Here is a 20,070-nt window from a genome sequence, read left to right as displayed (position 1 = left end):
AGGAGTTCTGTGTGGCACACCTTTCGTGAGAAGCAAGATCCTGAGTAAGACATTGAAACCTCTGGATGCTCACACTCTCAGTTAGCAAGGGGGTATCATAATGCCAATTGATCTCCAGGATTGACTGTAAGAATTATAACCTAATGGCCACAGACCTTGGGAATGCAAAGCTGCTCCCCAGAGACTGAGGTACGGGAGGGAATAAGGAGTCTCGTCAACTCTGATAAGGCAGGTGACACAATGCTGGGGTGATGGAAGCGGTGAGTGGGCTGTGACGGGAAACACGATGGTACCTATGTGACTTTGCGGTATTTACAAATACATGAATCGGAATGAGAACAAACACCAGGATGCATAGTACTTAGGCCAACTTTCAAGGAGCACATTTGACCCTGGTATGACTCATCACCTTAACCAGGTCTTCATGAATTTCCCACGCTTTCGCTCTGGAAAACAGTATTCAAAGAGCTTTTTGATTTGGAAGTTGCTCTTTTGTTTTGTTTTGGGTTTTACTGTCAGGCTTTTTTTTTTTTCTATTTTGTATTTTTCCACATCCCCTATCAATACTGGTTTGTTGGCCACACCTTAAATGTTTAACATATTTTCTCAGATGATTAACTATAGGCATTAGTCTTGCTTAAGCAAGTCTTGTCCTGAGCAACAGATGAACTGGAGATCCAAGAAAGAGGGCATCCATAGCTCCTCATTAATCATCTGTCCATGCCACCCCATCTCCCCATCTTGCTGCAGACCATTAAAGCTGGGGTTACTCCACGGCTGGGCGCCAAGCAAGCACCTCCTCCTGTAAGCACTCAGAAAGGGGGATACTCATATAGGGTGGAGAGTGGTTTTGGTGATTAGCTTCTGGGATAGGTTTCTTCAGGGAATTAAAGGTTTTGAAAGTTCTGAAGTATCTCTCAAAGTGCATAAGTGGGTACAAAACGATAGAACAAAATGTACTAAACATTTAGGTAACATTCCTCTTCTGCTGAAATCACTGGGTTAGCTGGGAGAAATCAGAAGCTGCTTAATTTGAATCTCCTTTTAAGAGAAGATACAATCAACTCCCCTCCACCCAAAGAAATGGACACACTATCCTGTGTTTTCACTCATGTTCACTGTTCTGACACATAAAGAAAAAGAATGAGATAAATGCAGGTAAAGCTTGTCACTGAAGCATCTCATATTAGCCTTTAAAAGCAGTGCTAGTGTTCTTGGGTCATGGGTGCTACATACATAAAACCTATAGGAAAAAAGGTAATAGTGTGGATCTTCATGGAAACAGAAATGGAGAGTCCTTAAACAGGTATTCCCAACTTGCATTCATGATCAATTATCTAGTAAATAGCTTATATCCTGACTGTAGCCAGGTCACTCTCAACTTTATTATCCAGAAATTCTGTTCTTTCATCCTTTGTTTCATTGCCCCTCCTCTCCCTACACCACACACAAACCTAGACCTCCACACCCCCATAGAGAGGGTAAAACAAAAGCAAAGGGTAAGCAGTTTGCCACAGTGCCACACCAGGTTACAGGTACTGGCCTCCCCTCTGCTCAGAATAAAGTATAGATTAAGCACCTGGCAAATATTTGCATGGTCTCCAGTGCAGTTAAGATTCATCCATTTGCTCACAAAAGTACACAACTGCAGCTGAGAGAATAAATCAAGTCAATTCCACAAACATTTATCAAGCTCCAGTCTGATTCAAGAGCCTTTGGGGGGAAAAAATCATGCACCTGGCTATCCGAGCTGATTTTGAACAAGTCTAGAAATATGGTATTCCCTCCCCTCTCCCACCAAAAACAAATCATGAGAAAAAAAGGAACCAACTCCCGAAATGCGCACAGCAGCATTTCATATCGTTAAATGTAACTAGCCCAAGGCATGCCAGTTCTTTTTTTGTAGATAGAAAAGAATTCCCTTATCATTCTGAGAAAATAGCAATTATGTTTGTTGCATAAAAAATATAATTATCTCCAGTTATTAGGAAATCATTGATTAATTACCCAGTCGTCAATCACCCTTCAGGATTTTGGATATAAAGATTAGAAGAATTACATAGCGAAACAAGTTATGGCATCACTGCTTTATATTATAAATTCAGACTTATCAGGGATCTGTTTAAAATGAATTCTAAACATGCAATGCAAGGGCAGGGCAAAACCAGTCCCTGCCAAACATTTAAAGAGATTTCCCGCTCCCCAATCTCCTCCTGGTAAAACTCTGGGTGGAGCTAATAGAAGTCAGGCCACTTGATCATGAGTCAGGCTCTATCACCTACTTGGTGACCTCAGAAAGTCATTTATAAACTCTGAGACCTCAAGTTCTTCATCTTAAAACAAAGACCATCATACTTCTATCTCACTCATGTGGTTCTTGTGAAGGTCAATAACAATGAATAAGAAGGTTTTATGAAAACTGTTATAATCATCAATATTGATGTGTAATTGCACAGTCCTGAAGACCTGGGAGAAGGAGGAAAACCAAAGCAAACTTATCTCTGGTCTCAAAAATGTGTAGCAGGGTCTTCATAAGTTCAAATGAGCTGTGGCCCCTGGCGTTTATCCACCGGGACAGTTTTAGAATCACATTCGTGAAACCAGTTTTAGGATGAAGGGAAATCCTTTTTCTATACCCTAGTTTTTGTTATACTGGATGTTAGGTTTTTATTTAACTCAGCAGTATTTACCTGCTGTTGGCTATTAAGTATTATATTTACTGTCAGTCTCCTCGATTAATATGCTTAAACAGTTTAGATTAAGCAAAAATGACACGTCTTCCACTGAGATAGGGTACTTCAAATGCAGAAAAACATAGACAGGAATGGTGTACTCTTATTTTTTAAGTTGATACTTTTAACTACTTACTCTGTATTGGCACTAGAGAAACAGCAAGGTAATGTTCCCAGCTGCAAGGAGCTCAGAGTTTAGAGTGGAAACTGCCAGATCGAACATCACCACACAGTGAGGCCGATGCTACCAGAAGAGGTCAGCACGTGTCCCATGGCAGGAGAAGGAGGCTGTTGCCTGAATCCAGGCCTAAGGACCTAGGGTGGCTGGCACGAAGAAACAGAAACCGCGTGCTGTGTGCACGAATGCTGAGTAGTGGGGTGCCACTAAAGCACAACGTGAGTGGGCCACAGAGGTAGCTGGAGGGGGAGGCAGAGGTCACGTCAGAGGAACCTGGGACCGGAGAACGTAGAACCTAAGTGTGAGGATGCTCTGGGGATTATATAAGGAGAAGCGTATCAGGGGAATGGTACATTGGTCAAGGGACCGTTCCAACAGGGAGACCCCCAACGATCCTCCATCTAGAACATTCTGCTGTTATATAAAATATTGGTGCTTCCTATGGCAAAAAATATATATATTTCCTGCTAAAAAAGAAAACAACAGTTCAGATAGTTAAAGGCAGAGGAGAATCTCATTTATAAAATGGAATAAAAATAACCACAGCCCAGAACCTTTGACTAGAGAAACCATTAACAACACTCGTAGGATTCATGGGAAACTTTTTCACTGACTGTATCTCTACTCCTACCTCCACCTGAGAAAGATCATTTTATGTAGATACAAACATGGCAGAAAAATCAAGCGGTTTCAGCTTCTTAGAACAAGATGCAGCCCCGCAGGTGCTGGGTGGTCGTCACCTGGAGGAGAAAGTGGGCTGTCCATGAGTCATCTTGAGGAATGCCAGCACGTGGACAGATAGACGTGCTGGACCATTCCAGACTTGTCAGAGAGCCAGTGTTGCAAGAAACTATCGAGAAAACCATAATCTCGACAATTAAGCTTGCTGGGAATATTTTTTTAAAAAGAAAGACCAGGAGCAGGTAGGAGGAGGGGGTGGGGACCGCAGAGTTATTATTTAGTGGGTACCGAGTTTCGGTTTGGGAAGGTGAGAAAGTTCTGGAGACAGACGACGGTGATGGTTGCACAACATGTGAACATACTTAATGCCTCTGAACAGTATCTTATGGTATGTATATTTTACCACAATTAGAGAGAGGAGGGAGTTGGGGAGAGAGAGAAAAAGAGGAAAGGGGACTGAAAAGTAGTAAGACTTCTAGTAAATTAAACTATGACCCTTCCTGCTTCCTGAATGTGATGCCCAGACCAAAATTAAGTTTCTCAAGAAATACCTGTACTTTAGAGAAAAGCATCAACTGGAACATGCTAGTGGCCTGCCAAAGACTGTATGTTGCAACAACAGTGTATATTATATAATTACGGGCATGTTTTCTAAAACAATAGAGCACCTTCCCCTTCAAAGAGACTGAGCTCTTCTCCTAATTTAGTTCCTAACTCTTCCCTGCAGTCTAGAAAGATGATGCTGTTATTACTATCATTATCATTATGGTAGCTCTTCTGTGAAGAGCTCTCAGGGAGCCAGCTGCTATCCTTGTCTTCCTTTGTTGTAGATGGGAGCAAAACAGACACAGTTCTTCATGTCGCCTTGGAAAGTAAGTGAGAGGACCAAGATCAGGAGCAGTGCCCAAGGGCACAGCACTTGACAAAATCAGAGGCCCTGGCAAAGCTTCGTGACCGACTCTAGATCCTCACCACCAAGCAAGGCTCCCACTTAATAGAGAGGATGTACTTCCTTGTCAAACAGCAGATATTTATTTTTGCACATGCAAGATATCCAAGCGGATTTAATAAAATTACATTTAAGGCCAAACCACAGAGATAAGAAATTCAATCTCAGGGCTCCAATTAATTGGTTATTCTTTTCAACGAGTCTCAAATGTTTCCTACCATAAAACAGTTAACACTGTGTGTAGCCCTGAAGTCTGTGCCTGTAATCCTGGCAGAGTTTCATATTACAGGTTACGAATAGCCCCCCAAATAAATGGCAATTTCATAGTAACTACTGATTGTTTAATTACTTGAGACTGCCTTGTAATCACCAAGGCATTAAAGGTGTTACGAGATCTGAAAACTACAAGTGGGCAGAGTGTTGTGCACCAGGTTATTGGGCAATTCACTGCTATGAGATGGAATGAAAAGTACTTTCAATAAAGCAATCTAAACACTTCAAAGGAAAGGTGGGCACACACGTGCCAAGCTGATAATAGATGCTTATTATAAAGACGGAATACGAACAAATGAATAAACAAGGTAAACAATACCCCAGGATAGAGGTAAGAGTGGTAGAGACTCCTCCCCAAAGGCAAAGATACCAAAGAGAACCTTTATACCACTTGAGAGGCAAGACCTTAGCCTCGTGGCTCTCAATTCTGGCTGTGCACTAGAAGCATCTGGAAAGTTCTGGAAACAACTTTACCCAGCTCAACACCTGACCAACTAAAACCAAACCTCTATAGAAGGGCTCAGATAGCTATAGTTTTTCAAAGCTATCCATATGATTTCTAATCATATAAGCAGAGGGTTGAGAACCACTAGTAGCAACAAGAAATCCTACATAGTCCCTGGGGCAAGTTTGGGCAGCAACACTGGAAGTCCTATGTCTAAACAGAGTAAGCACCCCTTCCATATGGCACATGACACACAGGAGCTCATGAAAGTCTTCCCTTGGGCGCACATGGCAACCACCTAATTCATGACACCCAACAGATCATGGCATGAGGTGGCATGGGCTCGAGCCAAACTGGATGACAACAACACAGATACATGAGGATGAAAAGTGCACCAAGTCGACACTTTTTAAGGGTAAATGATCGCCTATTTATTGGGGAGCAGGAGTAAAACTGTTACCTATAATTCTGGTCAGCTGCAATTAAAGTATACTCTGAGACTAAATGTTAATAACTAAATAATCCTGAAGTCTTAGCTAAAGTCAAATGAAACTATGACTAAGAACAATGCTTTGCATGTGTTAGAGCATCTCAGAGACATTTTTTAAATGTCTATTTGATGTTGAAAAATCCTAGTTTCTGCCCTCATAGAAAAACAGTGCTTGGTTATTCTGGCAGTTACAAAAAAAAATGTTTTTAACTGCGTGAAACCAACTAGTACCTTTGTCCACATCATTAATGTATAAATAAATGAAATGTATTACTATAAAATTCATTTTAAAGGCAATCAACATATAAGACGTGGCCCAAGAGCCTGGTTTATAAGTTGACAGGAGAGACAGCCCTGCAGCCTTGTTTTCCATGTTTTCCATCCCCCATCCAAAGGGACAGGACGACAGGGAGGCTGTGGCATAGGAGACAGGCAGTCAGCCACGGCACAGGGGCACAAGCCATCCATATTTTCTGTGTTCTACGGAATAGTTCCAAGAGGCATTAATAGGGGTCACTTGGGTAAAGAGAGGAAAGGGGAGATTCCACAATTAAATAAATTGGGGAATTACTGGGTAAAACAAAGTAATACAAACACTAATAGTCAAGAGAAGGGGACGGTGAGTAGCACCGCTATGAAACTTCCTCAGGCACTCAACTCTTTTTTCACAGAGCTGATCTTGGGGTTCCACTGAACACACTTTGGGAAAGGTGCCTCACTAGCTAACAAATGTCAATGCGGCAAAGGTCAGGCAAAGACAAAGCCACTCAATCTAATGGCCCTTGTTCACATGAAGATAGAAAAACCAGAAACAGAAGGGGTGTAAGAATGAACCTGTAGCTGGAGTTGGGCTACCTAGAGGGTACTATCATTTCCTGGGTAACACACAGTATAATGATCCTAAGAAGGAAAAAGAGAAAGAACAGCATAGAAATAAACTTCCCTGGGCCCTGGTACACAGGACTCTGCCACCTACCTTGTAATGAATGACAAGAGCAGCAGTCAAACCTTAAGTGTCCCGAGCAGTTAAGTTTCGCAAAATACTTTCATACTCTATTTGTTTCAACCTCACTGTAACCTGATGAGGTCTATCATGCAAGGTATTTTTATTTTCATTTCACAGATGAGAAGAACTGGAGCTCTAAGAGATCACAACAAGGCAAGCTCAAAGCTATGGCAGGTTGGGGGTAGAACCACAAAGACAGGTCCTCAACTCCTAAGTGAGGTCCTTACTATCCCACTCTCCTCACAAATCTTACAATAGAGTCTCTCTACTTAGATCTTACACTACCTTAAGACGAAATACTATTGATGTTCCCCCCGAATTTTAAAATATATAATTATTTAAAAATCACTCTCACCCCGACTCAAGTTCCAGAGTGCTAAAACCAATTCTTATTTCTTCTAATAATCTACCTTCTTCTTAAACCTGACTGAGAAATTGGCTTCTTTGAAAAAACACTGAAGACCAACTATAGTATAAAAATGGCAATTATATCATCAAATGCCATAAGCAGTATTGAGCATTGGATTTAACATAAATAATGCAATTTTGAGCTTACATAAATGCCAAGAACTCAAAGGTCAGAGGGGAAGCACAAAGATGCTTCTGACTTCATCTGCTATGAATGCTTCTTTCAGATCATAGAATCTTCTACAGAAACAAGATCATGGAAAGAACTCGTAAGCTAGGCTCCCACTGGCACATGTGTTTGGGAAGAAGCAAAGGTTACTGAGAGTTTACCATGTGTCGGGCACTGGGCTGAGGGCTTCTATATACATCACACTTTCGTTTTTATAACAATCCAACACTGGGCTATCACTAACAGACGAAGAAGTCCAGACTCAGAGTTGGTTTTCTTCACACTACTAGAACAAGGCAGAACCTGACTCAGTCCTGCTCCAGAGGCCTTTTTATTTTACTCCTTTCCACTTATGAAAAAGCTACATTGTACTCCACGAGGTCAAAGCTTTTCCAAATCTTCCTCCCACAATCCATTCAGGCCCCTACCCTGCCGGCGCAGCACTAATTGCTCCATCTTCTACACTCCCACTGCCTCTGTTTGCACAGCAATTTTAAGTTTTGCTCTTTTGTCTTATCCTTAGAGAGGTGGTTCTCAACTAGAGACAATTGGCAGTGTCTGGAGACACTCTTGATTGTCACAGCTTTGAGGTTTTCCTGGCATCTCGTCGGGAGAGGTTGGAGATGCTGGTACATACCCTACAATGCATAGGAGACCCAAAATGTCAAGAGTGACAAAGGTGAGAAACCCTGCCTTGGAGGGATAATGCGGTTTAATAAATGTTCTTTTTGTTTCCTCCCCGATAAAACACGAGGAAAACTAAGACAACATACGTGGAAACCTTTAGCATACAGTGGGCCCTGCGTTCTAGTCAGATGACCTGATTGCACGTATCTGTGGACTAAATCCATCTCGGGTGGCTCTGCATTCTTCCCACACAAAGCACGGGGCTTTTCACATTAGCACTAAACAAATGTGAAATAATGTATTCTTTATATTGGAAATTCTTGATTAAAAAAGCAAATGTCACTATTATCTAAGAAACACAGCATTCTCCCAAACTCACTCCTTACCAAACCAGAAGTGAGTAGTATAATTCATGGTTCATTAGAACAGGCAGTGAAAAGCTACGTTGCATCCCAAGTATGTCATAAAATCACTTCCATATCAAGACTATTAATGAGCTTACTATTAAAATGCTTTGTCTCACTTTAACAGAAGATTAATTAAGAAATTACAATATACTGATTTGAGGCAATCTCATGGTTCAGATTCTTCTCTCTTTACCAAGTCAGTTTTGACTATATCAATTCTCAGGTCTTGAGTTGAACTATTCAGAATGACCTTAAACTGTAATCACAAGCATGTCAAATAAAAACACCAAATCTCTGAATGAGTATGTCAAAACTGTCTGGCATCACATCTGAGGTCAAGATTGTTAAAATGTTTTTTACTTTTCTCGGTTTACACCAGTTGGAATCATAATGGATATCCTAAAGTAAATGATTACAAAAAGCATTAAGATGAGCATTCATTCAAGAGGCCCTACAATGCCCCAGGGCCCTGAACATCAAAATGAAGCCATACACTTATGAAAGGTGCCGATTCCTGAACTTTAGCCCAGATCTACTAAATCAAAATTTCGGAGGTTGGGCCCAGAATCTACATTTTAAATAATTTCCCAAATATTCGTTTTGCACATTCCAGTTCAAGACTCTCTGCCAAAAGACAACCCAAGAAATTGATTTGCCTCATTTTACATATTTCCACATGAGTCTTGTTTTTACAGACTATCAATAATTCATTTAACATAAAGTCTACATCTACCTCCCACCATTAAAAAACAGAGCATTTTGTTGATTGCTTTTGTGCAAATATGTATTTGAGAAGTAAGCAGACTAATATTTTATGGGAAATGTTAAACACACACACACACACACACACACACACACACACACACACAAAACAACTGGGAATGAATATAAAAAGAATTATCACGAAAAACAGAATTCACTTCTGGGCTCCGTAATAGTCAACATCTACTATGTACCAGACTGGGGACACAGTGACGACAAGATAGACTAGGTCCCTACCTTTATTTTCCCTTATTTATGTATTTAAATTGTTTATACAGAGGGTGTCAAAAACATGTATACACATTACAAGAAAGAAAAGCTGTATTAAAATTGTAATATCAATATATACCGATAACAAAAGATGAATACAAGTCACATCTGATTCCTGCAATTACAAGAGGTGCTCGAAGTGGTTACCATCAGCGTCCAGACACTTGATTACGGCGAACTACTGCTTGAGCAACGTTGACCGAAGTGTTCACTTGTATACATTTTTTGGCATCCCCGGTATATATAAACATAAACAAAGAAGTAAGATAATTTCAGAGAGTGGAAATGCCATGAAGATAATGAAACAGGTCGATGTGATAGAGAAAATCTGTGGGGGAGGGAGGCCAAGGGTGTGGCTGGCCATATTAGATACAAGGATGAAAAGTGCTTTCCTTGAGGAGGTAACACTTAAGCTGAGACCTGAAGGAGAAGTACCCCGTCATGAGAGCGTTGGCAAAGGAATGCTTAGACTACATGACCTATAAGGACCTATACAACCCTTTGAAAGCACACACACACACACACACACACACACACGCTCACAGTGCTCTCTTTCACAAGTACTATAACCACCAAGATGGTCTCTTTACTTCATCCTTTACAATTTAAGGACGTTTCAAGAGAAACCTGAGAAATACTGCAGAATCCACTATATTCCCAATTCACATTATCACCCTGGAATAAAATATGTCTCCATCTCTGTAATAACCAATGTATATTTCAAAAGGACAATTAAGAAACGGGATAGACTAACATTCATTTCTGAAATCTGTGGCTACGAGTTAGTGGTGTTTTAGCAGCAAATACTTAACAATTATTTCAACTTATTAAAATAATTACTCTATTTTAACAAAAACATGTCTGGATTCCATTAAATCCCAATAGGTGGCATGCTAATAAACAGCCAAAAGCTTTAGCAAACAGGTATGTGGCCTTTTGTTGGTTTACTGTTTAATGAGAGCCATAGGTCCAAGAAGATGATGTCCTCATTAAAAGTCCTGACAGAGTCACTACTCTTTATTAATTACGTATCCTGTCCAATAAATAAAGTTAAAAACAGATACTGAATTGCCACTTGATCACCTGGGACCAAAATGCTAAAGATAAACAAAGCTAGCCTTCCAAGGTCAAACAGACCAAGCGAGACTTAAGAGTTTAAACTAGAAGCAACTTTGAAAACTAAACATTACTAAATGACCTTTATATAAAATATTTATATTTCCACATCCAGATGTGGCTTATATGCAGATATACTTTAGGATATATTCCCTTAATATCTACATACACTTTTTGTTTATTGCATTATATTACTTAAAAATTAATAGTAAATAAAATTATATTATGATTCTCTTAGAAAAGCTTATAAAAAGAAACTTACAGTGAGTCCTTCCATAAAATAAAAGCTATATCCATATAATTGTTCAGAAAATTATACCTCATTTTGCGAAATCCAGGAATACCAAAATTCAATTTACAAAAAGTTAAAATCAAAGGTTTAATACTTAATGTAAAGAAAGTATTTATCATAGAATTTTTTTGTATAGAATTCTCTTCCTCGGGCTATAAAATTGCTATTTATGCCTACAATATTTTAGAAATATCCTCACTCCATAAAAGTTAAATATAATCTACAATGTGAACTATCACTTCCTAAGTTATTTTTCTTTAGGTTCACATATACTTGAGTTCAGATTCTTCCCTTTTTTTTTTTTTAGTTTTAATCCTTCAGAACTCAGGATAACAACAGGACTGGATTAGTAGCTCAGGAAACCCAGGTGTCTCTGTTCATGAGCACATGCCATCTGTAATCTGGGTTGCCTACAAACTGAACTCTTAACTGGATAGGGAGTTCTAATTCTTCAGATAAGTTATTACGAGTCCCCAAAGCATTTCTAACTACATTTGCAATTGACTAATGCACAGAAAACCTGTGATGCCACAAAACAATACCCACAGCTGGTGAAAGACACCAACTCTGTTGTCGCAAAGTCCAATGCATTCACCGTGACCAATTCTTGCAGTCTCTCTTCAGCTCCCATAGTGCCAACGTTTTCTATCAACCATCAAGAGAAGGCACCCTTTGGAATAAGGATGTTAACAATGTAGTAGGTGGAAACCTTTCTTCTGTAAAAAGATCTGAGACCTTTTCTTTTTTTTCGGGTACAAGTTATTAGGCATAATTCTGGATTTTCCAAACCTTCTCATCCTTAATTGAATCCCTTTGTTATTTTTCTCTTGCAAGGTATACAGGCCACCTCTTGGTTTAGTGAAACATCCCCCAAATGTGTATTCTATAGGTGGGAAGCATAGTACAATGGGATGGTGTAAGAAATGGTGCCATAAAACCAACAGCATGCTATGGAGTTGCTCTTTCATACTGACAGCAAATCAGAAGTAATTTTCTACCTAAAGCAGAACTTGATTCATTAGCTTACGTTAATTCACAAGTTCAACCCAATTTCTCAAAATGCAGTAATACAATCTTCCAACCTAATTATCTTCATCGAAAGTATTTAAAAGCATTTGCTGAGACACATTTCTTTCTTGTGTCAGACAGGATCAACGTCAACTGAACATCTTGGGTAGACTACATTCTGTCGAGTTGCAGGAGGTTGACATTTTAAGAAGTAATTGTTTCTCACAGAGAAATTTTCTCCTGGAGTGAATATCAAAGGGTACCTCCCAATAAATAAAGGTTTAAACATGCATTTGTTTACACCAATCATGCTTTAAAAATCAGATTCTCAACCAGATTACACACACACACACACACACACACACACACACACACATGGATATACACACACATGCATATATGAATACGTGTGTGTGTACTTTTGACATTCTGTAGAATTGGAAATATTACAATCTGGATGACTTCTACAATAATTGTAATCAACTAAGAGAAGTTTGGGGCTCAGAGAAGGAATTTAAAAATAAAACAAGAGAGAGAATTCATAATAGAAATGCCATCCCATATCACAACCACTCAGGAAAATGAAGGATACTTTCCTAGAAATAATCATGAAGAAACAGTTTGTTTTGAAGGTATTTACTTCAACAGCTCATTCATTAAAACCCCCTGAATGTCCCAAATCAGTTCACTTCCATTTCCTTTTGATAATCATGAAGGGAATCAACCCACATTTTCAAACAACCATTTTCCAGATCATTTACCCCAGGAAAATATCTTTTAAAAGCACTTTTTGGGTGAATTGGTAAGTAAAAAAAAGTAAATGGGCAGGAAGGACTTCTCATTCCTCAGCTCAATCTCAAATTTAACTTTTAATTATTTCCTATCTTATAAAAGTCATTGCTGACATTAAGCCTTAGCTTTGTGAGGTAGCCAGTTTTCTCCTAACCCTGTTCACCAAACACAATTGACTCATGCCCTAGGCCAATACCAAACCTACTGTTCTAGCTGTGATACTTTAATAGCTTAAATGTCTAAAGTACAGAGCATCCTTTTTGCTCCTTTGAAAACCAGTTCTGGCGATGATTCAAGTTAAGGAAACTAAACACCTAAAGAACTTCAAAGATGCAGAATTCATGTGTCAGACATAAATACTGTAATGCATAATGAAGGGAAATGCCCAAATCCTAGAATCCAGTTTAGGCAATGGGACTACAGATACATCTAAAAAGATGGAGAGTCGATTCTCATTTTAAATCTATTATGAGGCATATATGAGCAAGAATAGGCAGCACTGCAATTCAGCATTCCTGAGCCAATACCATAGATGGGCCATATTCAAAGTCAATTGAACTCACCTTATAAACTTGTCCATATGTTCCATTTCCAACAAGTTCCACCAATTCAAAGATCCCTGCAGGGTCCTGAAAGAAAATAAACAAACAATAAATATTCAAAACAGTATTCCAGGCATTATCTTAATCAAAAACAAATGCCTATTTAAAATATGCAAATAAATAATAACTTTAGCCCCGGGGGACTCTCATGTGTTAATATTAAATACTATTAAAATTTAATTCAGTTGCAGCTATGAAATCTGTCAAAATCCATTTTGTTTCTAGTTCACTTTTCTATGAGATGTGTTTAAATCTGATAGAAGGAGACATGACTTCCACTGAAACAATAAAAAAGAATTAACACATTTTTCACTGTCAAATGGAAATACACTTGCAGGTACATCAGGATAAAATGAAAGACCCATTACCCGTGTCTAATTTTTAAGACCGTTTTCTTTGAAATTTCTGAGTTGCTCATTGTGCTGAACACTGGCAGTTAAGAAAGGGGTGCTCCTGTTATTGTGGGGTTATCGTAGCCAGGTGGTCACCATAGAATCAACACGACTGCCTCTCGCACAATATTTTTCTTTGGACTCATCTCCCCTCTCGGCAATGCTGCCTCGACAAAATACACTTTTACAAAGGGCCTCCAGTTCCTCCCCTATCTGAAGAGTACCTGCAGGAGTTAGAATGCAAACTAAATTGGAGAATTATGCAAGTTCTTACCACCAAGCCAGTGTCTGCTAACCCTCAGAGTCAGCTAAAATGTTAATACTCAAAATGTCCAACAGTTGCTGCTCTTACTACTGAATTACTATCCCAAAAAGTTGAAAAGAAAAATCCAAGGCTGTAAAATTCAACTCAGAGGCAGAACTTGACATTGACCTCTGACCTCTACTGATTCCTAACCGGACAGAAACTGTTTCTTTGAAAGTCTAAATCAAGAATCACAAACTTAAATATCCAAAGAAGCCAAGCAAGTAACGTACGAGGGAGGTGGGGTAGCTGGGCCCTGTGGCAAACAGAAGTCATGTCTCCTCTGGGTGGAGTGTAGGGGCCGGGGATACTACTTAGCAGGAACCAATTGTTGTACTGTCAACCTGTAAATACAGTTTTGCCAGGTCCAAAGATTTTTTTTTTTCCAAGAAAAACTGAACATTTTGTTAAATGTGAGATCTCCTCATTTTTAAATATTAGGCATTAACTTACTTTAAAAAAAAATATTCTGAAAGACAAATAAAAAAGACCGCTGCCTCTGGCTTGAAAGCATTTTGTATCTCTAGTCAGCACTTTTATGAGAGCGCTGCTGTAGGTTATTACAGCAGCAGAGAGGCGGGAGGGGGAAAATCCGAGCTCTGGCTTCAGACAAACCTGGAGTGAACACGAGCTGCACCACGATGGGCTGTGTGATCCTAAGACACCCTGGGAAAGCGACTTAGTCTCTGAGCAGATAAAATGGGGATGAATCAACCTAGCAGACCTCTGGTGAAGAGTAAGTGAGGGCCCAGCACCACGCCTCACACACAGTCAGCAATCAGTAACAATTTTTAAGCGGAGGAATTCCACACCACTAGGAGCATAGAAAAGGAGAGGGGCTGCTTCAGGGCTGCTATCCGTGGGGAAGGAGACAAATGAGTTTGAGGTGATAAGTTAGAGTTCTTTACAGTTACAGTCTTTAATAAATCAGGCCCCAAAAAAGCCCTTTACTATATGCCTTCAAAGATTCCACACAGAAAACATATAAAAACCAAACTAAAAACAGAAAACCAACTGTTGAAGCACTTAGTCACTGAGAAAGATTGGAGTTAGCATTATCCATTGTTATAAAGCCAGAAAGGCAAAAAACTACACTCCAGGCTCGTGTCCCGACAGATCGAACCATCAGAAGTTCCAGCTATAACCAACCTGGTCAGGGAAGTATGGATACCACTGAAGATGGAACCATGAGACAGGAGAACACAGGAAGAGCATAGAGCTCTCAGCTGAGACCCTATCACTAAAAGACACAATCAGGGCCACCTGGGAGGCCTCAGAGTAGGAAAGAAAAATTGTGTTTGTTCAACTACTAGACCATTAGAACAGCAGGTTTTATTAAAAACGAATTAGAAAGAAATGAGAAAAAGAGGGAAAAAAGCTCACAAATGGTGGCAGCTGCTGTTTGTTTCTAAGCTGTGCTTCCCAGTAGTTTGTTTGCCCAGTGCTGTTTCTGCAACAAATTTCAAGAGATGTTCTACATTTGCTTGAAATATCTCAATTGTATTTTCCACATTCATTTTTCTTGACTTAAAAAAAAAAGAGATGAACGAAAAAGAGGAGATGCAGAACAGTGAATACTAGCTGTTTTAAGGAGTCTGGGAAGCATATGAGGGGTAGAACAGGAGGGCAGGAACAGAAACAGGGTGCAAATCAGGGCCCAGCTTCTCCACCCAGGGGCCACCCCACCTAATGGACCCCTCCTCAGGGCTGGGGTTTAATTGGTAGGTCTCAGGAGGAGCTGAGCAGCTGACTTCTAGGCTCTTTCCTCTCCTTAAATAGTCCATTAATGGGCATATGGCCCAGTAAATTGGAGCCAAGGAGGCTCAGTGCCAAGATTTTCATTTCAGCTACTGGGAGGGAGGCTCCTTCCACTGACACATCCAAGGGGCTCAGAAGCAAAGGTCACAGTGACAACAGACTTTGATTGGCAGCCTCCCTTGGATAGGCAACCAAACTGAAAACAATCATCAACTTTGATTGGTTCCCCAGGAAATAGACTCTGAAAATCATTGAAATTTATTGGGGTGTGTGCAGTGGGGGAATGAAGGAAGAAGGATTGGACTCAGCAGACGGAAGACTTCAACAGTGATGCACAGGAGCTTTGAATCTGGGATGACTCTTCACAATTATCCTACCTTGAGGCATGGGGGGCCTCTGTACCCCCACCTCCTTTGAGTAGTCATTGCATGTAAACTGTCCCCTGTCCCTGTCCCAGAGGTGAAATGACATGCCTTCAGCTGAGGACAACTCCCAAGAGAGAACCACCGCTAGCAGCTTACACTCCCATCAGCGCCTCAGTGGAGAGATCTGGGTGCCATGCCACAGCGTCCACTCTAAGAATCATAGCTAGAAATGAGAACCAGTTTGGAATTGGAAAAGAAGACTATAAGCAGCTACCTTCTACAGTATGCTGACAGTAAAAAGGCAAAATGGAATAATTAAGAGTCATGGTATTTGCAAGGAGGAGGCTCTCTGAAGGAAGGAGCTTTCTTCTCTCGTAGAAAGCAGAAGGCAGAGTATTGTTCAGGGACACTGGAACTTAGCTCTCCTCTATCCCCAATCCAAATACCCGGAGAGCTGGATGTTTGTGAATGTTCCCTTACACAAATGCATATGGTTATTACCTAGCTAAGTTCTTGGGGAATAGTGATATAGCTTGAGCATGGAAAGCATTCAGCTGTTTTCTCCACTCGTAGGACTCCAACATACAGTTGACCCTTGAACAACACAGGTTTGAACTGTACAGGTCCACTTACATGCAGATTTTTTTTCAATAAATACTATAAGTGTATTTTCGCTTCCTTATGATTTTAATAACTTTTTCTCTTCTCTAGCTCATTTTATTATAAGAATACAGTATACAATATATATAACATACAAAATATGTGTTAATTGACTGTTTATGTTATCAATAAGGTAAAGTTTTGGGGGTGTCAAAGGCTATACACGATTTTCAACTGCATGGGAGACTGGCACCCCTAACCCCCGTGCTGTTCAAGAGTCAACTATAATTTGTCCCAACGCTCACCAATGACCTCAATCTCTTATTTGTAGTGGTCCCTTCTCAGTAGTTGTCCCTTTTTGAGGCATTTAGACAGCTGAGTACCACCACTCTTGTTGAAAAGATATCTGTCCTCTGTCTTCCACCACACCACTCAGTCTGTCACAGAGATTCTGTTTCTTCTGTGCAAACCTTAAAGGCAGGTGGACCCCAAGGTTCTATCTTCAGGTTGTTCACTAAGTACTAACAATTTTATCTCCCAATGTCCACCATATCCAGCTACTCCACTCCATACAACAGGCCTCACTATCTCTTGCTGTAACTGTTTTCAATCGATTCTTTCCTCCTTTCAATCTATCCTTCACGTGGATCTTTCTAAAATAGACATTTCTAACCACAACATGCCATGCTATAAAACTCTACATGACGTGGTTCGAATTGAAAGTCAAGGTCCTGTCGGTTCTCAGGCCCACCCTTCATTCTCTGCCTTATGCGCCACCGTTTTGTGCTATAATCAATCATCTCAAACCACCTGTCATTTCCCTAACACACCACCCACGGTCATTTCTTGGTTCATAATGTCTGTCTGCCAAGGTCATTCCTCCTACCATTCTCTACCAGGCAAGTCCATCCTTGAAAGCCCAGTTTGCCACTTCCTCTATGAAGCTTTTCTCAAATGAGTGCCAGCACTCAGAACATGATCTGCATAACTCTGTGACAAACACTTCCACGTCATGCTACGCCTTCTTCCATTTCTCTCCTTTGATGAATTACAAGTGGCCCGAGCAGGGACTGTAACATATTTATCTTAGTATTACTTAGCACTGTATCCAACACATAAGTGATAGACATAACTACATACTGAATAAGGCTGATGTCCCACTCCCAATTCTCCACACCACGTGTAGAGAAAGTCACAGAAAAATGAGATCAGAAGGTAGCGACAAAGGTCTAGCAAACTTATGTCATCTTTTTCAATCTCGAAGAGCCGTCCCAACCTCTGCCCCACTGATCCCCCTCGCCCCGCTCCCAATCGCACAAAACGGTCACATGCCAAGCTCCTATGGTATTCCCAGCTCTAGAGAAAATTCATAAAGCCCATTAGCGTAAGCTGCGCCTCCTGTGCATGGAGAAGACAGGCTGTCAGGATGAGGCCATGTACAACGCAACGAGGGGAAGACGCTGTGCCTAACGATCATGTTACAAAGACAGGAAAGCTAAGAGACAAGAATCAGCTCAATTCTCCCTCTCGTGTTTGCTTAGCTGCTCGTAAAGCCAGGATGGACAGCATGAAATAAGGTTCCATACACCAAGGAGAAAAGAGCAAATCGTTGGCATTTACCAAAGTCAGGAATCCCAGTTGGCTACACAGGCCTTTATCCAGATCTTAACCTTTGCTGGGAGGCTGAGAAAAAAAATTTAATTCTAAGGTAGAGTAGTTTACATTATTTCATAATGAAATGAAACTACTACATATCAAAAGGCAAGCTGTTCCAACAAAGAAATGTTAACAGAGCAGCAGGTACTGAGAAAGACAACTTAGTCGTCATAATAAAAGTCACATGAATAGCTAACATTTCAGGAGAAGTTATATGCCAGGCACTACTCTAAGTGTTTCCATGAAGAGGTCCTTTAATTATTGCAACTCTATCAAGCGGATGCTACTGTTGTCTTTGCGTTGCAGATGAGTAAACTGAGGCACAGAGAGATTAAGCACTTGGTCCAGGTCACACCACCGATGAGTGGCTGAGCCAGAATGGGTACCAGGCTGGTCAGACTCCAAACTCTGGGCTGTTAGCCACTCACTACTCCATAGAATCAGAATTCCCAGCCTTTGACTTACCACTTGCTAGCTCCCCAGCCTTGGGCAAGTTTCATAACTGCGCTGACTCTGTTTCTTCATTTTAAAAATGGGGACAACATTCCCTCCCTCGCCAGGTTACTCTGAGGACTGTGCAAGTGTCTAGACTAGCTCAGAGCCTGATACATAACAGGACTTCAACAAATATTAACCTCCTTCCTTCCTTTTCTTTTTTTCTCTTTTGAATTGGAAAGAATTCATTAAATATACAAAGAACATGCCACAGAAAAAATAGTCTGTATTTCATATGTTTTCAACTAATAAAGCCAATAAAAGAAAACTTACTGTTTTTTAACCAATATCACCACACGCATAGCAAACAGGGTCAGATATTTATGCACAAACAGATGTCTCTTTACAAATTAGTGAGACTATTCGGAAGACACATTAACCTTTCTGGGCTCCTGGGATGTTGCAATAAGTATTCTTTCTTCTATCAGCTGAAATTCAGAAATTCAGATGGTAGTGGCAGGCTCAAGCCTGACTTCACAGCAGAGTGGAAAGATGTAAGATCTAGGGGTTAGTATTCATAGTCAGTATTCACAGTCACAGAGTTATACTTTAATTCTTCCAGGTACCCTGAATGATAACTGGATTTATCGTAACACTAAATAACATCTCCAGACTAAATCCTAAAGATTGGAAAGGCAAACCTAAATACAGTGGTACCTTGGTTTTCTAACGTCTCTGTTGATGAACATTTCAGTTTAGAAATGCCATAAATTTTACGGATCTATGGTATCATTAGATAGTAAAATTCAGGCTAAATTTGCAGTTTTAGGGGTTGATTTTAAAGGTCTGGAACGAATTAATCCATTTTGCATTATTTTCTATGGGGAAAACCATGCCTCGCTTTTCAAATGTTTCAGAACTCGAACGGTCTTCTGGAATGGATTACGTTCGAAAACCGAGGTACCACTGCGTACAACAAGGATGATTACTCCTTAGAATGACAAAAGATGATACACTTCCTTCCGAACCCCACCTCCCTGCTCTGAAAATGAAATTAAGAGGAGGATTGGGAAGGATTGGGCACAAGAGCTTAAACAGACTTGACACGCCTTCTCCCAAACTCCTCTTGAAGACGTAGCCGTTCTGTGACATCTCTCATTTCATTTCACCAGTCCTTTGGCAGTGTGACACAGACCCAGAGCTGATCCAGCTCCCAGAATGACTGTCCACCCTCAGATTCCCTCTAACATCTGCCAAACGACTGTGCTTCCTCTAAACTTACAGGCCTTAAAAAGACCAAAATGTTATTTCTCTTAGACCATATTTAGCAGCTGTTTTGTTCAGTTTCAGCCG

At 40.3% G+C, this 20,070-nt stretch overlaps 1 protein-coding gene across 7 annotated transcripts in view; it reads right to left on the bottom strand.

Annotated features, from left to right (window-relative positions):
- Positions 1-20,070, bottom strand: part of TNIK (TRAF2 and NCK interacting kinase) — a 364,653-nt gene that overhangs the window by 270,872 nt on the left and 73,711 nt on the right. For all 7 annotated transcript variants that reach the window (XM_033125457.1, XM_033125416.1, XM_033125423.1 and 4 more), the window contains exon 2: positions 13,169-13,234. In XM_033125457.1, the coding sequence (XP_032981348.1) occupies positions 13,169-13,234 (66 nt within the window). The remainder of the gene's footprint in view (positions 1-13,168; positions 13,235-20,070) is intronic.

The sequence above is a fragment of the Rhinolophus ferrumequinum genome, chromosome 2, assembly GCF_004115265.2.
Source record: "Rhinolophus ferrumequinum isolate MPI-CBG mRhiFer1 chromosome 2, mRhiFer1_v1.p, whole genome shotgun sequence".
NCBI classification, from domain to species: domain Eukaryota; kingdom Metazoa; phylum Chordata; class Mammalia; order Chiroptera; family Rhinolophidae; genus Rhinolophus; species Rhinolophus ferrumequinum.
This window is presented reverse-complemented; position numbering and strand designations above follow the sequence as displayed.